Source organism: Rousettus aegyptiacus, unplaced genomic scaffold, assembly GCF_014176215.1.
Source record: "Rousettus aegyptiacus isolate mRouAeg1 unplaced genomic scaffold, mRouAeg1.p scaffold_m13_p_8, whole genome shotgun sequence".
In the NCBI taxonomy this organism is placed as follows: Eukaryota; Metazoa; Chordata; class Mammalia; order Chiroptera; family Pteropodidae; genus Rousettus; species Rousettus aegyptiacus.
Window position 1 is genome coordinate 5,713,652 of NW_023416311.1, and position 20,200 is coordinate 5,733,851.

The window sequence follows — 20,200 nt, forward strand, 5'->3', positions numbered from 1 at the left end:
TGAAAATAGGGATTTTGTAGATATAACGAAGTTAAAACGAGGTCATACTGGTGTGGAGAAAGAAGAAACTTTTCTCTACCCTCAAGGTTCTTTAGGCTGGTCTAATAATTAGATCTACGTGGGACAGATTAACAAGAGAACATAATAAAATTATATATGTATCCAGGGAACCCCACTTACATCAGAGAGTCAGAGACCCCACACACATGAGAGGTTTGGAGACAGAAAGTTAAAATGAGGTAGATATGGCATTCTTAGCTAGGGTTGAGGTAAGGTGCCCGGAACTTCAGAGGAGGAAGGTCATTGCAGGCTGATAAGAAGAGGAGATGTTTGATGATGAGAATTTTGTCCTGCCCTACAGGTAGGTCATAAAGGTTATCTCTGGGCATCTCTTATTATGGGCAAAGCCCCTAATTCAAATTCTTCTAGGGGAGGGGCCGATGTTTCTCTTGAGCCCGCAGGGTTTTGGTTGCCTTTAGCTCTGAGTAATCTGCATAGCACAGGGGCACATCTTGGAGTGACACATTCTGAACCCCTACACTGGGTTAGGGTGGGGACTAATCCATTGGCTGGTGTCCTTGTAGGAAGAGGGAAATTTGCACATAGGTGGACTTAAGGGAGTACACCATATGAAGTCGGACGCAGAGACCGGAGTGATGCATCCATAAGCCAAGGATTGTCAGGGCTTGCTGGGGCTGCTGGCATCCTCCAGAAGTTGGGAGATGCAAGGAAGGATTCTCCCCTAGGGCTTCCAGATGGAACCAACCTTAATTTCAGACTTCTGGTCTCCAGAACTGTGAGAAAATACATTTCTATTGTTTAAAGTCATCAAGTTTTGGTAATTTGTTACCTAGGAAACTAATACAGTTGGTAATTATTTTGTTTGCTTATTTGCTTATGATTTTTCTTCCACTTGACCAGACTTTTATTTCTTCATTTTCTTCTGTATCTCTACTGCCTAGCTGTGTGTCTAACACATAGTAAGTACTCACCAAATGTCTGCGGATGCACGACTTATTCCACATAATTAACCATAACATCTTATCAACTTGAGCTTGTCTTATGTTCATCGCTCTGTACCATGCCCACTTTCTGTTCATCATCTCCCTCTGAATTATTACAAGAGCCTTCCTTCTGGTCTCCTTGCTGCTTAACTTTTTCTTCTCTTTCAACATCAATCTGATCGCAGTTTTTTTACTTTAAATCCTTTATTCCCACCCCCCTACCCCCATTGCCCTGTACTAGCTGTAGGACCTTGGACATGCTCTGTGAACTCTCAGCCTGAGTCTTAGTCTCCTCATCTGTGAATGAGATTAATAATTGCACCTGCCTTACCAGGTTGAAGTAAAGGTTAACTAAGAATCAATATAAAGCACTTAGCACAATGCCCAGCATATCACGGGAGCCCAGTGAATGCTAGCTTTCACCTTTAAGGTTGGTGTTTGTTTTGGATATGAGGCTAGAGACTGGAGGCTATATAAAATGAGTTCTTGGTTAAGATGGGAAAAAGCGTTTGAAAAATCACATGCTCAAAGCTGGCTTGCCCAAGGCAGTTTTTGCCTAACATTTTGGCCTGTTGAGATTCAACAAGTTTGGCCTGTTGAAAAGACATCTATTTTAAAAGTATGAGTTTGCATATCATTATACTCACAGTGAAAATAGCTAAGTGGAAAACTTAAAGTAGGCTCACATTTATACTAAAATCATAGCATTTGCACCATAGACATAATCTTAAATATAGAAATAAAGGAATTCGTTTTAATCATAGCTCAGAATTGATGCTCTCCATTTCTGAAAACCTCTTAATCAAGAAATTTCCAAAAAAAAAAAAAAAAAAAAGTTTAAAATGCACGGTAACACATTTCAGAGCAATTCCAAAATTTAATATGTGCAAATTATTCATGTATTCATACTTTTATTATAGCATGAGATTTAGGGAATCAAGAGCAGGATAAAGGGAATATCTATTAGCTGCTTGAAAAGCCCAGAAGTGAAATGAATGTGAAAATTTTAACTACCTTCCTATGGACTCAGTACTGTCACCAAAACACTAGCTATTTAATAAGATTAGAAGTTCTCAACGATTTGAAAGGCTAAATTGGTGAGAACTTTAAAAAAAGAAAAACCTTCCTTTCAAAAAGTCAGCTTTTCTGTAGAATTGAACCAAACCGCCATGTGTCAGCTGCATTTCTAAAGCTGCTTTGCTTTGATTTGGTAAGTTTAAAAAAATACTGCCAGCAAGGAAGGGCGGGAATGATTGAAAATGGAAGTATGAACATGCCTCGGGGAGCTCTCAGTGAAATGAGTGGGCTGTTATTTATTATTTAGTAAAATTAGAAATTCTGAAAGTTAAGGAGGAGAAACAGGCTTTTGGCCAAAGGGCTATAGCCTGGAGGGTGAAATTGATGCTTCGGGGGGGGGGGGCACCTTTCCAAAGCAAGGCACTCTCTATCTTCCCCTCCCGTGTGTGTGTGTGTGTGTGTGTGTGTGTGTGCGCGCGTGCGCGCGCGTGCACGTGTATTTAAGGACCTTCCCGCCTTGTCATATGTCTGTTTCTGGACCTATCCCAACAACTATTTGTGCATCCTTGGGTTCCTAGAGTCACTCAGGGGAGGCAGAGAGACTATATGACAAGACTCTGGGGGACATTCTAACCCATGAGATGAGAGTAATGACCTGGCCCAGGCCCGGTGGGAGAGGAGAGGTCTCACCACTCTTATTTTATTAAAGAGTAAAATCTTCTAAAATGTTCTTTACACACGTATACCTTCACGCTATATACAGCTAAAATAATACAGATGAAATGTTAATGTTCCTTGACCTGCTACTCACCCCCACCCCCAACTTGGGACCCTCTTTCTTCTTGTTCCAAGGTCAAGAGGTACCGGTGTTGGTATCTCCCTGTGTCTTCCATATATTTTCTGTGCATTTGCAAACACACACACACACACACGCACGCACGCACGCACGCACACACACACATATGTAGAAACGTGTAGGTTGCTATGTGATTTCTAATCTGTATCTCCATTCTTACCTCTGACATGCGCCAGTCACACAGGCCCTCTCTCAGGTCCTGCAGCCGATCTGCTCCCCTTCTGGCCTAAGGGACATCACCTTGCCCTTCCCTTTGCCAGGTGGCTGGCACGGCTGGCTTCGATTGATCTAGTGGGTCTCAGACAAAATCTCACCTTTCGTATTTGTTTCCCAGGGCTGCCATAATGAAGTACTGCAGACTTGGTGGCTTAAAACAACAGGAATTTATTCTCCTGGAGGCCAGAAGTCTGCAATCAAGATGTGGGCAGGGCCGTATCTCTAAGGAAGAATCCGTCCTCCCCTCTTCCAGCTTCAGGCCGTCCTTGGCGGTCCTTGGTTTGTAGACACATCACTCCAATCTCTGCCTCTGTGTTTACATGGCGTTTTCCCTTGTGTCTGTCTGTGTGCAAATTCCCCTCTTCCTGTTAGGACACCAGCCAAGGTGTACGGCCCACCCTAATCTGGTATGACCTTATCTTACCTTCATTGCGTCTAAGACCCTAGTTCTAAGTAGGCTGCATCCACAGGTACCAGAGGACCTCCACATATCTTTTCAGGGGACGCAGTTCACCCCACAACACCTCCTTCACAGGATTCCTCTGAGCAGACGTCCTGAAGCACCTCGTTCCTTCAGCCTTACCTAAAGGTGTTGTGCTGTGGCGTGTGGGTCAGTGCCACTTTCTGGAGACTTATGGAATGCCTGATCCATGGGTGTGGGATTCCACATTTGGCCAGGGGACCGGCTTCGTGGTGAGGGAGGAACAGGAGTGGGCGCGGGACCAATGGTCCGGTTATATTCTATACCGTCCAGAAGCAGCTGTTCGTTCGCATAGAACGTTGCTTTGCTGAAACTCCAGTTTCTATGCCACGCTCCGAAAGGCGGGCGGTCATCTTTCAGGATGCAGCACATGCGTGAAAGCACAGAGACCACTCTGTGATGCTGTGTCTCCAGTCGGAAGAGGATACCGGGCCAGAAGCAGGAGGCCTCTCACTTACCATCGCTTGCAGTAAGCCACTGGGGATTGTCCGCTTCCGTCTCTGACAGTCTGGGCTCTGCAAAGTTGTAGGTCCTGGTCCTCACAGTGGGTGCACTCTTGATGGGAGCCACAGCAAGGGTGTCATTGAACTAGCAGCTGTACCAGGACACTTGGGACACCTGAGCCCAGAGCAGCAGGAGAAAAGGGAAATCGCCGTACTAGTAGGCACTGATCAGCAGGAAGACACAGGGATGCTTTGATGTAGTGGGAGGAATGTGTATGAAACCCAGGTGACCTACTCGGGGGTCTCCTGGTTCTCCCTTGTCCCACTAAAACTGTGAATGACTTGTGCAGTAACCTCAGCCTGAGAAAGGTATGGTTTGGCAAGAGTTCAGACCTCTCAGGAATGAAGGTCTGGGCCAAGTAGGCCATCAAGATAGGCCAAGGTGCTGGCTGACAGGGCAGGTGTGGAGGAGCAGCGGAGGAGGAAAGGGTGAGGGCCGGCTGCAGCCTCAAGACCATCTGCAGTGACAGAAGCCTTGGTGCGAACCGCTAATTTCCCCCTTTGAAGTTCCTCCATGGAAATCATGGAGGGCCACTCCCCATACGTGTACAGAGACTGTGGTGGCCGAGACGGTGACCCCTGAGGCGTGCAGGGGCATACTCGACTGACCACGCCGGCTGCCGCCTCTGGCCACTGCTTTCACACCGAGACGAAGCTTCCCACGGCTGCTCCCAGCCGGGCCTGAGCGCGGTCCTAGTGCACCAGGCCCACTCCTGCGAGGCACAGGGTTCCTGCGATGGGCGACTTTGGCTCAAGAGCTGCCCAGTGGGCTGGCCAAAGCCTTCGTGGTCTTGCAAGACTCTTGCTGCCATTTGCCCTCCTCCCCCCACATCCCCACCTCCACCCCCAGTGGTGTGAGGCCTGCATTCCGGTTTGGAGTTTCTCCCCGTTCTCTGCCTTCCTACCTTTATTCTTCAAAAGTGTTGTCCCCCCAAACCTGTGGCGGTCTAATTCCATCTTGGTGACTGCTTCTTGGAGGACCTTCAACCGATGATGGAGTTTCTTTCCCCTGTCCACTTCCCTCTCAAGACCTCACCTCTTTTTAGTCTGCGCCTTAGCACCATGCTTATCCTGAGATGGCACTTTCACAATCATCTGTTCTTTATTACTTTGTTTTATTTTTTCTTTTTCATTTCTCTTTGCTTTTATTTTATTTTATTTTATTTCTGTTTCGGCCACTAGACTGTAAACTCCATTAGGGCAGTAACCACATCTAAAATGAACTCACGGCCGTACCTTGGTGCCTGGCATGGCCCCTAGAATGTAGTGGGCATGTGATCAGTACTTATGAAATGGGAGTATCAATCATCTAATGCTGCACACAGCACTGTCAGCATGCTCTGTGTCTTGTGGTTGTTGGTATTTAGAGCGAGGACCAACTGTGTCACAGGGAGAAGTCAGTGAATTGAAAAACGAGAAATCAAACTTCTCTGACTCGGTGGGCCTTACCATTGCAAACAATCAGGACACCCAGGAGAGAAGCCGCTTTGGAAAAGTCTAAAGAGCCGACCGAATGTGGCGCTTCTGATGGCGCTGGGAGGAAGCAGGAGTTCAGAGGAACTGATCTTCAAAGGCGGTCGTCATGGAAAACCAGCAGAGGGCCTCTAGACATGGCCCTGAATCAAATTAGCCTTTTCATGTCCACAAGCGATCAAGGCTTCTGCGGGGCACACAGAGATCTAAGTAAGGGGGAGAGAAATACGCGCCAATATCTTTGCCTTGGAATCTGCGGGTGCAGGACTCGCTCAGCGGGGCTTCCGAGCTCTGTGCTTCATTAGATCCTGGCTCTGAGCTGTTTCATCTCCTCCGGCTCATCTTAGCACGAGGCCAACTTCCCCCCGGCTCTGTTTCAAGTTGAAGAAGCAACGAAACCATCCGCAGTTTATGGGTACACCACAGGGCCAGTGTTCCTGGCTTAGTGTTTTCTGTTCCTTTGCGTTCTGGTTAGTTTTGTGTTCTTTTGAGGTGTCTTTCATTTTGAACTGCAGTACATGAGAAAAGGCTTGCTCAGTAATATTTAGTTCTCATAAAGAAGTTTTTAGTGGCGGCAAAGGGGCGGTATTGCTCAGTGGTTACTACCATGGTTTTGGACTCCGTTATCAGTCAGGGTGGATGCGGTCATGTTGCAGCAGCAAACAATACCCATATCTCGTTCACACAATGTGTCCGTCTTACCTCAGGCTGCTGAAACAAAAATATCATAGGCTGGGCGTCTTAAACAACGCGAATGTAGTTCTCTCGGTTCTGGAGGCTGGGAAGTTGAAGATCAAGGTGCCCGCAGATGTGGTGTCTGGTGCAAGCTCTCTTCCTGGCTTGCGGCTGGCTGCCTTTTCACTGTGTGCTCCCATGGATGAGAGCAAGCTCTCTGATTTTCTCGTTACGTGGGCACTAAGCCCAGCATGAGGGCCTCACCCTCATGACCTCATTGAAACCTAGTCACCTCCCAAAGGACTCATCTCCAAATACCATCACACTGGGGGCTAGGGCTTCAACGTATGAATTTTGGGAAACACAAACCCTCCCGGGTCAGTCAGCTCCATACTTCGTCATCCTCCCGCTGGAACTCAGGCCCGCAGAGCTGACATTGCCTGGGGCAGTGCCATGCACCATGGCAGAGAGAAAGCGAATGTGGCGAAGTAAGCACTGGCTCTGACAGCTCCTGCCTTCAAGTGAGCCACACCCCTTCTGCTCACATGTCCTTCATCAAAAGCAAGTTCTACATCCATCTGTAACTTCTAAGAGGGGCATGGAAAGTCTAATCCTGCCTCGTGTTCAGGAGGGATCTGTAGTATTGGGAGGAGCTCCAGTGACCACCAGAGTCACACAGTCTAGATGTTGCTGGGAAGGTATTTTCTAGATGTGACTACCATTTAAATCAGCAGACTCTGAATAAAGCAGATTACTCTCCATAATGTAGGTGGGCCTCGTCCAATCAGTTGAAGGCCTTAAGAGCAAAGATTGAGACTGCTCAGAGAAGTAGGAATTTGGCCTCAAGACTGTAACATAGATACTCTACTTGCATTTCCAGACTGCCTGGCTTGCCCTGTGGATTTTGGACTAAAAACTGCAATATCGACTCTTCCCTGAATTTTCAGCTTGCTGGCCTGTTCTCTGATTTCACACTTGCCGGCTCCCACAATGGCGTGAGCCAGTCCCTGAAAATATCCATCCATTCATCATTCATCTATCTAAGAACTCACTAACTTTCTCTCATTGAGTCACCTACGACTGGTTACATAACTTATGAGGCTCAGGGCGAAATGAAAACACAGGGCCTTTGTTAAAAAAAAATCGCTAAGAATTTCAAGATGGTAACAGCAGAGCATTCAACCCAGTACAAGACATGTGACCTCTGTAGGTGGTCATGTGCCCATGTCTTTGGCTCTGAGACACCTCACGGTCCCCCATGGTTTTGCATTGGGTCAGTGCTCAACTATAGTGTGTTCTCGATGGTCTTTGGCTGGAGGGCATTTGTGAGAATTTCCTTTCAATCTTTTATATATACACAATCTTTTACTTAAGTAAGAACACATTTTTTTCTTTTCTATTTCTCTATCTTGTACTTATTCTTTAAAAACATATTGATCAGCTGCATAATATTCAGTATTATAGGTGTCTATATTCACATATGGAGAGGCCACACTCCTTGTTAAAATTTGCTACACATACCTGATTGCTGATATCTGTCTTGAAGTAGTTAAAAAGAAATTATCCAAAACTATGCAAGAAATGGGCTTTTATATAGTACATATAAGAGCATACAGAGAGAAAAAGCATGCATGCTTATATTTATTTAAATACACTGGAGTATTAAAGGGCTAAATAAATAATAATTACCAAAGTAATGTGTCATAATAAATACAATTGTTAACCACCAAAGTAAATGATGTTGAGAGCATCTAGCTAGAGATGCAGTACTACAACAACATGTGAATTTCTGGATGATATTTCTTAACTTTGAGAAAAGGTAAGGGTTTTGGTCTGGACTTGTAGTTTTCCTGTAGGCCACTGTGCCTGCTCCGTGCTACACACAGTCATCCTGCAAAAAGGGAACTTTGGCATTTGCCTGCTACTCATTACCTTATTACCAACCCCTTGCCTTAATTCCCTTCTCAAACTCAGACGTATCCTGCCCTCTAGCTTTGCATGTGCTTTGTCTTCCCTTGCAATTCTAGCATTTAACACACAGTGCTATTGTCCTGGCTTTAGTTTTGCAATGACCCCAGTTGTGGGATCTCTCTCTGGTTATATTGCCTTAGTCAGCCTTGGGCAAACAGCCTTCTCAGAGGTTGACTGACTCTTGTGAATAATAAGAAAATCCAAAGGCAGGATTTCTTCTTCTTATTATCTTATTTAAGGAGCTTCTTGTTAATAAGAAAATTACTAAAGTTTGCTGAGCACTTACTCTGGGCCCGGGACTGTGTTCATAGATTATTTGCACGTAAATTTATGTGCTCTATAAATTAATCCTTGCAACAATTCCAGGAAGTCAGTACTGTTATCAAGGACATTGTTACAGATAAGGAAATTGAAGCTTGGGAAAGTTAAGCTACTTGCCCCAGGCCACACAGGAACTATTTGGTGAATCTGTGCTTCATATTTTTCTGGTCCAAAACTTGTACCTTAATCATAATGCTGGGTCACTCTTCGGGCAGGATGTGGACAGTTCTACGTGAATATTTAAATTAAGTTCAAAACAACAAGATTAAAGACGTGCATCAGTCAGGGTTGATCAGAGAGCTGTCACCACCAAAAGGGACACTTTATAGGAATCAGACCTTCCTAAATTTTGGGAGGAGCCGGGGAGGCGAGGACGAGAAGAGTAACTGGCCAGCTGATCTGAGAAATCAGGAACATCTGGATGCTAACATGGGGTTGCGGAGGGGAACTCGTAGAATGGTCCAGGTCTCCTCTGTGTAGGCCCTGTCTCTGTGGCTCAGGAGCCAAGCATCTGGAGGTGAAGCTGGAGCTGCTGTTGATCAGCAGGACTAGCAGTTGGGAAGAAGAGCTGGAAGTGTAGCAAAGGAGACTGAGGATATACTTGAGCCCATTAGGCACCTTTGTGACCATCTCTCGCTGTGTGCAACAATGGCGTCCTTTGCAGAACAGTGGCTGCCGCTTCCCACATGCTCTGCAAGTCTCACTCATGTTCCTCTGTTGGCTGACTTTCTCCTGGAAGCACACAGGCATGGAGATTCTGGGAGACATTGCTCCCAGGGTAACCAAGTAGGCAGAGCACACTCAGAGGTTGTTCAAGGAAGCTGAGAGAAGGCAAAGCTTAGATGTGTAGTCAAGGGCCTCGTGATGTTAATTTTATGTGTCAACATGGCTGGGCCATGGGTGTCCAGATATTTGTAATATCAGTTCTTTCCTGAATTTTCTGGCCTGCCAAATATTATTCTGGGTGTATCTGTTTTTGGATGAGATTAGTATTTGAATGAGTAGATTGCAAAAAGCAGATTGTCCTTCCCAGTGTGGGTGGGCCTCATCAAATAAGTTGAAGACTTGAGTAGAATTAAAAGGCTGACCCTCTTTTGAGTGAGAGGGAACTCCTACCTGACTATTGAGTTGGCACATTTTCCTGCCTTTGGACTCGAAGTGAAATATTGGTTCTTCTTGGGTCTCAAGCCTGCTGGCTTGCGGACTGGAATTTACACCATCAGCTCCCCTGGTTCTCAGGCCTTCTGACTTAGAGTGAAACTATACCATCATCATTGACTCTGCTGGCTCTCCAGCTTACCGACTTCAGATCTTAGGACTTCTCAGCTTCCATATTGTGTGAACCAATGTTTTATAATAAATCTCTTTCTGTGTATACTTTCTGCTGATTCTATGTCTCTGGAAAACTTTCACTACAATGGGCTTAGATTTTCTTTTTGAGCAAAAAAAAATCTACTCAAGTTCTTAGAAGAAATTGTACCCTCTTGGTTTGGAGTTATTTGCTCAAGGAAAAGTGTTCTGCTGTGAAAACCAGCTTGTAGTTTAGTAGTTTTGGAAAAAGAATCTTTTAGTTGGATGGAATTTTCCTCGCAGAACATGCTAATTAATGTCTTTGGACATTCGAAGCAGCGTTTCCTTGCTTCTTTGGACCTGTGAGTGAGTGCTGAAGCTGGAAGATGATTCGGGGATGGCTGTGGTACCTCCGTTCTGCAGAGAGCGAGGTCAGACCCATTATGCTTTTGGTGATGCTATTACATCAACAAATCCTATCATAAGATGTTTAAATCTCCTTATTTTAAAACTATGCTACTTCTGCTTTATCGTGTTTCTGCTAAGTCCCCAAATCACAGTCTTTGAGAACTAGAGGGAATCATGGAAATAAACTAGCCTATTTTTTTTTTCCAAATTGTGTTCCATGAAACATATATTCCTAAATGTTCACAGGTGGTCTTTGAAAAAAAAGGCATTCTAGGACCAAGTGGGTTTGAGAAAGGCAGTATACTCTCCCTTCCTTTCGGAGAGTCCAAATGCACTTTAATAAAGCTCGTGATACCTCTTAGTGTTTGCAGGGGGGATACGAAGTAGGCAGTTGGTAGAGGGGACCGGATTTCAGGAGTGAGTTAGAGTTAGATTCTTAGGTTTGGAAGTTAACGCATTGAAAACCATGGGGGCAGCCTCCCTTTGGGCTGGTACTGCCATCTTACAGTAATTCTCCAAAATGACCTACACTGAGAGGGAAAGAGGAGAGGTACCCGCTATATGTTCTCTAGGCCTTTTAGAAAGGACTTTGGCCACATGCCTGTGAATTTACAAGAAAGACAATACCGCAAATGTCAAGGGAATGGGCACTGTTCGAAAAGGAACGCCTCACCAGTGTTACCGTGGCAAAACTGAAAGAGTCTGCAGTGTTACCCAGCATGCATGTGGTTGGCCTTGCGAACGAACAAGTGAAGGGAAAGATTCTTGCCAAGAGAATGGACGTATGTATTGAGCATGTGAAGCTCTCAAAGACTCGTGACAGCGTCCTGAAATGTGTGAAGGAAAATGATCAAGAAATAAAAGAAGGAAGCCAAAGAGAAAGGTGCCTGGCGCCAGCCTGCTCCACCCAGAGGAGCCCACTTTGTGAGAACCAGTGTAAAGGAGCCTGTGCTGTGGGAACCCATTCCCCATGAATTATGCATGATAGGCGTAAAAAAATAAATTGACTAGATGTCCCTTCCTACAAAGAAATATTTAAAGAAAACTAATTGTCCAAAAAACAAACCAAATCAAACCAAACTGTACCAAACCAAACCAAACCAAAGCAAAGCAAAACAAAACAAAACAAAACAAAACAAACATGGGAGCAGATGAGATTTCTTGGGCTACTGCATGTGAGGTCTGGAGGTGCTGCAGCTCTCTTGTGACCATGAGGCGAGGACCTGAGAATGGAGCGAGGACCTAGAAGATGGCATTACTGAGCCAAGTGACAGAGAGAAACCAGGGGATTATCGGATGTAACTCAAGCCACTCAAACTGATTCTACCATTGGACTTTTCAGCTACAAAGCCAGTAAATTCCTTTTAACTTGTTTTTATGTTGTTTCTTGTGGAAAGAGGATGTTAATCCTCTTTAACATTCTCTTAACTCTTTGCCACATTTACCTCTGTTTCCTCCTAGTCTGTGTTTCCCCATTAACTTACCTGTCATGGAGGAGGATCACCTGACCCCAAGGTGTCATAATTAACCCATCACCCCCAACTCAAGGAGCAAAGGAAACAATCGGTGTCGGTTGTCAACATTTCAAGCATGAGTGGGAGAATCAGTTCAGAATTGTTTAATGTGGTTAAGGATTTTATTTTTATTTTTGGATCGCTAGAGACCAACCAAAACTGACTCTGGCTAATTTAAGCCAAAAAGGGACTTTATTGGAAGGATCCCGGGGTTTCCCCACGGAATCAAAGATGGAGCTGAACATGCTCAACAACAGGCCTAGGGAAGGGGAGGAACCAGAGCTGCCTGGGAGGCCTCACAGGCTTCGTCGAAACCCTCTCCGGGCTGACCTCCAGCATGGCGCAGCTCCAAGGCCTGCACTGTGTTCAAGCTTGAGATGACCATAGAGAGAATACGCTTTGGGGGAGAGAAGGTGAAGCCCCTTGGCCCTGGCCCCGGGAGCCCACCCTGCATACCTGAAGCCTTGGCGACAGGCCAAGAAGGGGCTGCTATGACCTCTGAGGTTGGAGCCATGCCTGGCTCCTCCAGGTTGTGGGCGGCCTACAGGTGAAGAGTAACCTCTGGGGCTTCGGTAAGGCCCCATGAGGGTCCCTGGGGACAGGCTTCAGTTGTTGCTTTTGGTTTCCAGGCCTCGCACTGTCCCAGCTTCTGCTTTTCAGTGGTCTCTCTGACATGTTACTCTTTTTTCCTTAGCCTATGCCCTTCACCTCTAGGAAACCTTTCTTTCATTCTACTTTCTCTCCGCTTCCAAGCTCCCCACTTGCTGTAGGCTGAACGTTTGTGTCCCCCCAACCCCTCGATTCACATGTTGAAAACTACCCTCCATGTGGTGGGGTCGGGAGGTGGGGGCCCTTTGTGAGGCGATTAGGTCATGAGGGTGGAGGCCTCACAAGTGGGATTAATGCTCTTCGAAAAGAGGCTTTGGAGGCATCTCTCGCTTCTTCCGTTATGTGAGATTATAATGAAAAGACAGCTGTGGAAGTGGGCTCTCACCACAGGCCAAACTTGCTGATACCTTGAACTTGGACTTCCCAACTTCTACAACTGTGAAAAATAAATCGCTGTTATTTATGGGCCACCCAGTCTATGGTATTTTGTTATAGCACTCCGAACAGACTAAGATACCAGCTTTTGAAAATGATTCTTATTTTGAAAATAATCATTGTTAAAGAATGATTATTCAAACAGTACCAAAGATTTTTTTAATGAAGAGTAAGTTTTTTTTCCCACTGTACTCTTCCTGTTTCTTGCTAGAGGAAATAATTACTATCAGTTTCCTGTGCATCTTTCCCGATATAGCCTATGTTTATGTCTCTTTATACGAGCCCTATCTATTTTATTTGTAAACACAGAGAAGCAGTGTTTGGTACCTTTCATTTTCCACTCAGTGATGTATCGTTCAGATCAGAAGACATCTGTCTCATTCTTTTTGGTGGCTGTGTAGTAGTCCACTGTGAGGCCCACATTGGCTCTCTGCAAATACAAATGATGCTGCAGTGAGCATCCTTGTACATGTGATTTCAGGCATCCGAGCAAGTGTATCTGTCAGAAACAACAGTGCTTTCTTATCTAAGAGTTATCCAAACTTTATTCTTCCAGTTTCCACCAGACTCCCCAGGCATGGCCCACATTGGCTGCCTCCTCTTTCTCTCCACTCCCTAAATACCTACAATGTGGCTTCTGCCCACTGACACACTCAAAGGTCGCCAGTGACCTCTTTCCTTAGTGCATCACCTTTGACGTCTGTAGAATTTGACCCCACTGCCCATCCTGTCCTGAAACTCTTTCCTTGGCTGTTATAGGAGATAATCTTTGTCCTCCTCTTTCTCTATTCATGGTTTTCCTGCGTCCTTAGCTTGTCCTCTAAAAATTACCATTCGACAGGAGATTGAGGGACTGGAACCTGCTGGGCCAGTCTGTTCGGCTCCTGGTTGTCCCCCACCTCGGCTTTCCCACCATTTAGCTCACTGCCTGGACCCTGGAGGAATGTAAGGTTTTGGTCAATATCCAAGTTTAAACTCTGTTCCAGGCTCGAGTCCTTCATTTAAAAAAAAAAAATGTGCTTTTTAAAATTCCTGCATTTTATTTTTATTATCACTCTATTAATATTTATTATGTGCTATTTACAAATATGAAAAATTATAAAGAAGTAGAAAAAGATAAAACAAATAACACAGCAAATACCAGCCTACCCACTATTCAGCTTAATAAAATATGACCATTTTGTACCCTCTCTGTTCCTGTAAGATAATCACTGTATTGAATTTGGAGTTAGTCATTTCTTTGCATTTTTCACTGAGTGCTGCATTTCTCACTGATGTCTCTGGAGACCTCTATATGGGTGTCTCACTCGGTATGGTTAAAAGCAAACACAAGTGATTCCATTTATCTTAAAAAGGAAAATACATTATATAAATCCATCCATCCATCTACAGAAATCCTTCTAGAAAAATCTATATCAGAGGTGGGCCAAAAAGAACACATCAGCAGGCCTGTCTGTAACCTCTGTGAAACACCAAAATGTTAACAGTGATTATTTTTGGGTGCTAGGACTATGGATATATATATTTTTCTATCTGCTCATCTGCATTTTCTTTCTAAACTTTCAACAATGGAACATGGATTATTTTAATAATACCCCAAGCCTATCGTCCCCACCAGCCCTTGGGCCAATTTAGCTTTTACCCTAGACTTCCCTATTTCTATCAGAATTCTGGAATTCTTCCTAGATTCAAAACCTGGTAGGCCTGCTTGATATCTTTTTCCCTCTCTCAACATCCCATCGGTTACAATTATATTTTGGAGTTACTCGAGTGAGTTTTTATCTCCTGTTAGATCGTAAGTTCTGAAGAGAAGACCTTGTCTTATGTAGCTCCCTGGGGCCTACCACACAGCGCAGTTTGTAAACACATGCTCCATAAATGTTTATTGAACCTTCTGCTTGTTGTCGTAGGCTTGTCTACATCTTGGAACTGTCACCTGGCTGAGAAACTGTCGCTATAAATAAGCAGTTTCTGTTTCAGGTATGGTTTTTGCTTGATAGTTACACCCATCTCTTACACCACCCAAGCCTCAAATTTTGCAACAGGAATTAGAGCAGCTATTCAAATCTTTAGCCATAGTACAAGGAGGCAGCCCCCAGAAGAACCAAGTCATCTCTGTGAGCTTATTTTTTCCCCTCAATGTTGTAGCTTCCTTGCTGAGGAATTCTTGACGAAATTTTACTTGTCTTTCCATGTTCTTCTTCCTGTGATTTTCTTGTTTCTTTTCACGATCAAGTTCCAGATGGCTCAGCAGTGCATCCAAGGTGATTATTTTGACAGATTGCTGAATGCTTGCACACCTTGTCACCTTCGATGTTCTAATACCCCTCCTCTAACATGCCAGCGTTTTTGTAATGCAGGTAAGTACGACTGCTTGAACAATTATTCATTCCCATGAAGCATTCTCTCTCTATTGACTGTTTATTTAAAGAATAAACATTACAGGGAAGATGGTGAGATTTTCTGAATCAAAAAAAAGAGAACGGGAACAAGGCAATTGTTTAAACACCAACAGGAACAAAGTGATTATTCAGAACTGAATGTAATTGTATTCAGCACTGCTAGCAACCCAGTATTTTATCAATTCTTCTAATTAAGTGTTATTTAAAATTTGAAAGTCAATGCTGATGAATCAGGGAAGGTGGATGGCAATTATCTTTACTTGATGTGGATGTTATCAGTCTATTATCTCTCTGACTTTTTTTTTTTTTTTAAATTCAGTGAAAGGAACAAATGCCATCCTCTGGACCTGTTTGGGCCTGAGTTTGCTGGCGTCTTTGACACTTTTCATTCTGATGTTCTTGCTAAGGAAGATGAGATCGCGACCATTAAGGGATGAAATTAAAAGCACAGGTTGGTTTGATGGTCAGTCTTTGAAATTTATTTCCAAAAGGTGGTTATTGCATGTTTCAGTTCCTTTTTCTTTTTACATTGACTATTTCATTCGCTTATAGCCATTTTGAGTGTGTTGGAGTTTTGTTAAAGGAACTTCTTGATATGAGGGAACCGTCTTCTTTCTGATGTTTATACCTTCTTTGCAGGTGTCCTACAATGTCAGCCTTCTCTCACATTCTTCCCTGGGTCGTTACTCTTTTGAATTACTGAGGCCTCCTTGGGAAACACTCATCTCTTTCACCAAAGTTAGAATATTGGTTAAATGTCATAGTATCAGAAACCGCTAGCCAGGTCTGCTACTATCAGGAAAAGTATATTTAGCAAGATCCGCAGGTGTATTTTTAATACAAATGTGTTGTTTGCTTGGGTGAACATCTAACTGCTGAAAAATGCCAGAAATGAATAACCAGTTGCTCCTGGATTATTTGAACAATCATCTCAGAGATTATTATTTTTATAAGCAGTAGAGAACCAGTCCCAGAGAACTGAATGTTCCCAGAGAAGTGATTGTTTCTTAAGACCCTCAAGGTCTTAAGGGCTTCTTTAGATAAAGATATTTCTGTAGCACCTTTGCCCATGATCTGATTTCCAAATACTCCACAGCCATTGCCCTATTTCTCTGTGCATTTCTTTTTTGTGCACAATCTGTAAGCATCCACCTTGTTTTCTTGTGCAGTAAGGGGAGGTAAATGGTTGTTCTGTATAATTTATTCTTTTTTTTTTTTTTTTTTTTTTGCCTGGGGTCTGAGGTGAGGAATGACTTTGTGATGTTCTGGGAGATGAAGTTATACTGTGGAAGGCTGGGGAAGTAGTAAAACTTATCTTCACGGCATATAATGGGGATGTAATGGAGACTCCTCCCTTATGTGATCACAAGAAGTTTATTTAAAAAATTTAATCTGCAAAATGTGACAAGAGAAGCACCTTCACTTTGAATTCTAATGTGTTATTCACAGGCTGATTTTGGTATACCGTAACATTTGGTAATTCGTCATTTCATGTGTATAAAATAGGGCCGATACCTCAATGCCCCCATGGGCCAGGTGGGTAACAAATGGATGTAGTGGGCCAGGTGGAGGCTTCGGCAGTAGGGGAGCTCACACCCTGCCTGACGGAGACAGGCGTGACTGACTCCAGCCAATCGTTTCCATGTAGGAATGTCGGCTCCAAGTTGCTAGCCACATTTTGTTATATTAAAAAAAAAAGGGAGTGGGGCCAGTCATCTAGATTTGTATGTAAAAGCCTTTGGTTTTTAAATGTGGGCCAACATAAGCGAACACTGAAAAACCTTCTATGCCCTAAAGCATGTCTTCAAGCCCAAACAGGCCTGTGGTGTGTCAGTCTGCTTCTGGCGCAGGACATGCTCCTTTGTTTTGCAGGAAAAGATCTGTCTGGTACTATTTTGAGTCCGCAGGTGTACTGCTAAGACTGTCATGACCACACCCCTGAAAAGGTTAGGTTAGGTTAACTTTTCTGTTTCTCCATAATCAGGATCAGCTCTCCAGAACAAGGCTAATGCTGACCCGGAAAATAGAAAAGACAGCGGGACGGGCGCGGAAGTTCTTTCCAGAGGTCTGGAGTACACGGTGGAAGAATGCACCTGTGAAGACTGTGTCAAGAGCAAACTAAAGGTTGATTCTGAGCATTTCTTTCCACTCCCAGCCATGGAGGAAGGCGCGACCATCCTCGTCACCACAAAAACAAATGGCTACTGCAGTGGCCTGCCTGCTGTTGTAACAAGGTTGGAGTAATCAGTTTCTACCAGATAATTATCCATTTCGAGTGGTGTAGAGCCACTCTGAAAATCTTTTGTCAGAAGGAAAAAATGATGTATCAGATCTCTTTAGGACGGCTGTACTTATCACTTTCTGGTATAGCTTTCTGTCCTCTAATTTCTTGAAAATCTTTCTGTTAGATAGATATTTCTCTATATTAGTGTTGGGAGCTTAACTGTGGAAACTTCATTGGTTTCATGATTAAATTTTTGACTCACTGAAAAAAACACTGCAGTGTGTAGATCCATAGTCACATGTTTCTAAGGCCGGATCATTTCCCTCCTATACATGCACATGCACACTTCAGGACAGACTGAGTTTTTCTGTTTATCGTTAAAGAAAAACAAGGTTATCCTATGTATTTGTGTAGATAGGAGAAGCCGAGTCAGCCACACTGATTCAGTGTGCAATGCATGGGTAGTTCCTGACCCTGTGAGCTTCCAGCTCGATGGAGGCCTCAGGCATTATGATAATGATATACATATATGTATAAATGCAAACCATGATCAAAGTATACTCGGTATCATTTTCAGACCCAAAGATAGGCAATAGTAATGATAGCTACCACTTACATAGCCTTACCGATATGCCAGGGATTGTTCTAAGTGCTTTACCTGTACTAACTCATTTAATACATACCACAAACTACAGGGTGGGTGGATCATTAACATATCATCTCCATTTTGTAGTCACGACAGAAATGAAGTCAGAGCAAGGTAATATGTCCAGTAAATGGCAGAGCCATGATTTAAACCCAGACATCTTGGTGTATTTTTTTTTCTCTTCCCTTCAGTTCAGTTCCATTTGAGTTCCTCGTCTCTTTGGGCTACAATCTTAGTCATTATAGGGGGAGGGTTCCCTTCCAGGGGTTGTACAAAGATCTTGGGATTGTGTAAAGCTCCTTATGGAAGGGCTATGCAACAGGTGATGCCCTCTGGTAATCTGCAGAGATTGATCGTTGATCATTAAGATGCCTACTGGTATAGAACCTCAAGGTCTTGGGGGCTTTTGTCTCAGGTATGAGATATGGGGAATCTTGGTGGGAACTTTTTACCCATTTAGGGCCCAATATGGCTCCATTCCTGGACCTTGAGGACCACAGGAGACAATATAGTATAGTGGTTAAGGCACTGGCTCTTGGAGTCAGGCCTTCTGGGTTTGAATTCTGGTATTGTTACCACAAACTACAAGGTGGGTGGATCATTAACATATCATCTCCATTTTATAGACCTTGGGTGACTTTGAGAAAGTTACTTAACCACTCTATGCCTCAGTCTCTCTCACACATATTTATTTTTCCAGAGAAGTAACTGGTTCATAAAAAGTATTTTGTGTTGTTAAAATGATTTTTATCAGCCCCTTTGAGGTCTAGTCTAAGGGCAGGCACACTCTCCTCTCCTGTTATATGGGCTGGGAATACTGCTCCTAGCTTCTCACATGCCCTCTTCCTTTTCCCGTCACCCCCTAGTACAATCTTCTCAACAAGTTTAGATTTTTCAAAAAGCCCAGAAGAGCTATTGGCATTAGGCTTTTGATTCTTTGTCCTCCAGGAGCTGGTTAAAATCTCAGGAAGAAGGAATTGCAATACTTAAAGGGGGCGGATGGTGGTAGAAAACTTAAAGCACAAAGTACACCCTCACAAATTTATCCTGCGTCAAGTGCCATGAAGAAAAAGTACAGAGTGCTATGAGAAGGTATAAACACATCATCCTCATGATGACTCCACGAGGCAGGTGTGTGATGCTTTACCAAAGGTTACAGAGGCAAGCAGACCTAAACTAGACTTTCTGGGGTGGGGAGGAGGGGATTCAGGCACACAGACTCTTAATTAGTAATTAGAATAGCAAATAACAACTGTGAGATATAATTTTGAAAATGGAAAAAAACCACCAAACACGCATTTTCATTTTAAAAGATTAAATTTTTTTCCAATTACAGTTGATATACATTAATTTCAAGTGTACAACATAGCGATTAGATATATAATTTACAAAGTGACATCCTGATAAGCCTAGTACCCACCTGACAAGTATTTTCATTTTTATGTTCTCCCTACACGTGGCTGGATTTTGACATAGTTGTAATCATGGTGTACAGACCATTTTGCATGGGGCTTTTTTTTAAAAAAAGTATTATTAGTGGCCCTTCCCCATTTTCCCATAATCTTTATAATTAGCATTTTTAACTACTGCAGGGATTCCTTGTGAGGCAGACCATGATTTGCTCAGCTAGTCTACTGTAGTTGGGCTTTGGAGTGGCCCACTTTTGCATTTTTATAAATAAGGCTGCAGAGCATCATTCCCCAAAGAGCTCTTGAACTCTGCTGGGTCCAAAAGATAAATTCCCAGAGATTCCGTATTGAAGCACTGTGGTAGGAAGGCCCAGGTCACACAGGATCGGGCTGGAATTCTGGCTCCTTTCCCCAGTGGGGCTTGGTCCTCAACTAAGTGTTTTCTATTGCGTATCAAGCCTTATTTGTGAATCAATCGTCTCAGTATTAAAGAAAAAGAAAGTAGAAGAGAATACATTACCTACAGAATTGTACATGTACGTACTTAAATGTACCTACCTTTCTGTGTACTGGGTTGTGATGTAAAATTCATTTTTTCTTTTTTTAAACTCTGGGTTGCAGACAAACAAGTTGAGAAAAAGCTCCTTTAATTTTTCTGGGTCCCTTTACTCCTTTATGTAAAAGGGGGCAATAAACTGCATTCATAAGACTGTTGGGAACACGTATTCCCACACGATCCACGATCC

The 20,200-nt window shown here is 43.6% G+C and overlaps 2 protein-coding genes across 2 annotated transcripts in view; both read left to right on the top strand.

Moving 5' to 3' along the window:
• Window positions 1–3,593: 3,593 nt before the first annotated feature.
• Window positions 3,594–18,200, top strand: TNFRSF17 (TNF receptor superfamily member 17). The gene is made up of 6 exons (XM_036226325.1): window positions 3,594–3,703; window positions 3,848–4,043; window positions 14,684–14,753; window positions 15,010–15,133; window positions 15,495–15,626; window positions 17,160–18,200. The coding sequence occupies exons 4-6, from the start codon at window positions 15,016–15,018 to the stop codon at window positions 17,417–17,419; spliced, it is 510 nt and encodes a 169-aa protein (XP_036082218.1). The 5' UTR covers window positions 3,594–3,703; window positions 3,848–4,043; window positions 14,684–14,753; window positions 15,010–15,015; the 3' UTR covers window positions 17,420–18,200.
• SNX29 (sorting nexin 29) overlaps window positions 17,324–20,200 on the top strand; it is a 441,832-nt gene continuing 438,955 nt past the window's right edge. Inside the window, exon 1 of the mRNA XM_036226319.1 lies at window positions 17,324–17,409. The gene's annotated coding sequence lies outside the window, so the exon portion shown is untranslated. The remainder of the gene's footprint in view (window positions 17,410–20,200) is intronic.

What these genes read in the sequence shown, in the direction of transcription:
- TNFRSF17 (XM_036226325.1), top strand. Translation starts at nt 15,016, where the DNA reads ATGGCTCAGCAGTGCATCCAAGGTGATTATTTTGACAGATTGCTGAAT. An exon ending in CCAGCGTTTTTGTAATGCAG is followed by an intron (nt 15,134 to 15,494) that starts GTAAGTACGACT and finishes TTTTAAATTCAG; the next exon opens with TGAAAGGAACAAATGCCATC. An exon ending in GGATGAAATTAAAAGCACAG is followed by an intron (nt 15,627 to 17,159) that starts GTTGGTTTGATG and finishes CTCCATAATCAG; the next exon opens with GATCAGCTCTCCAGAACAAG.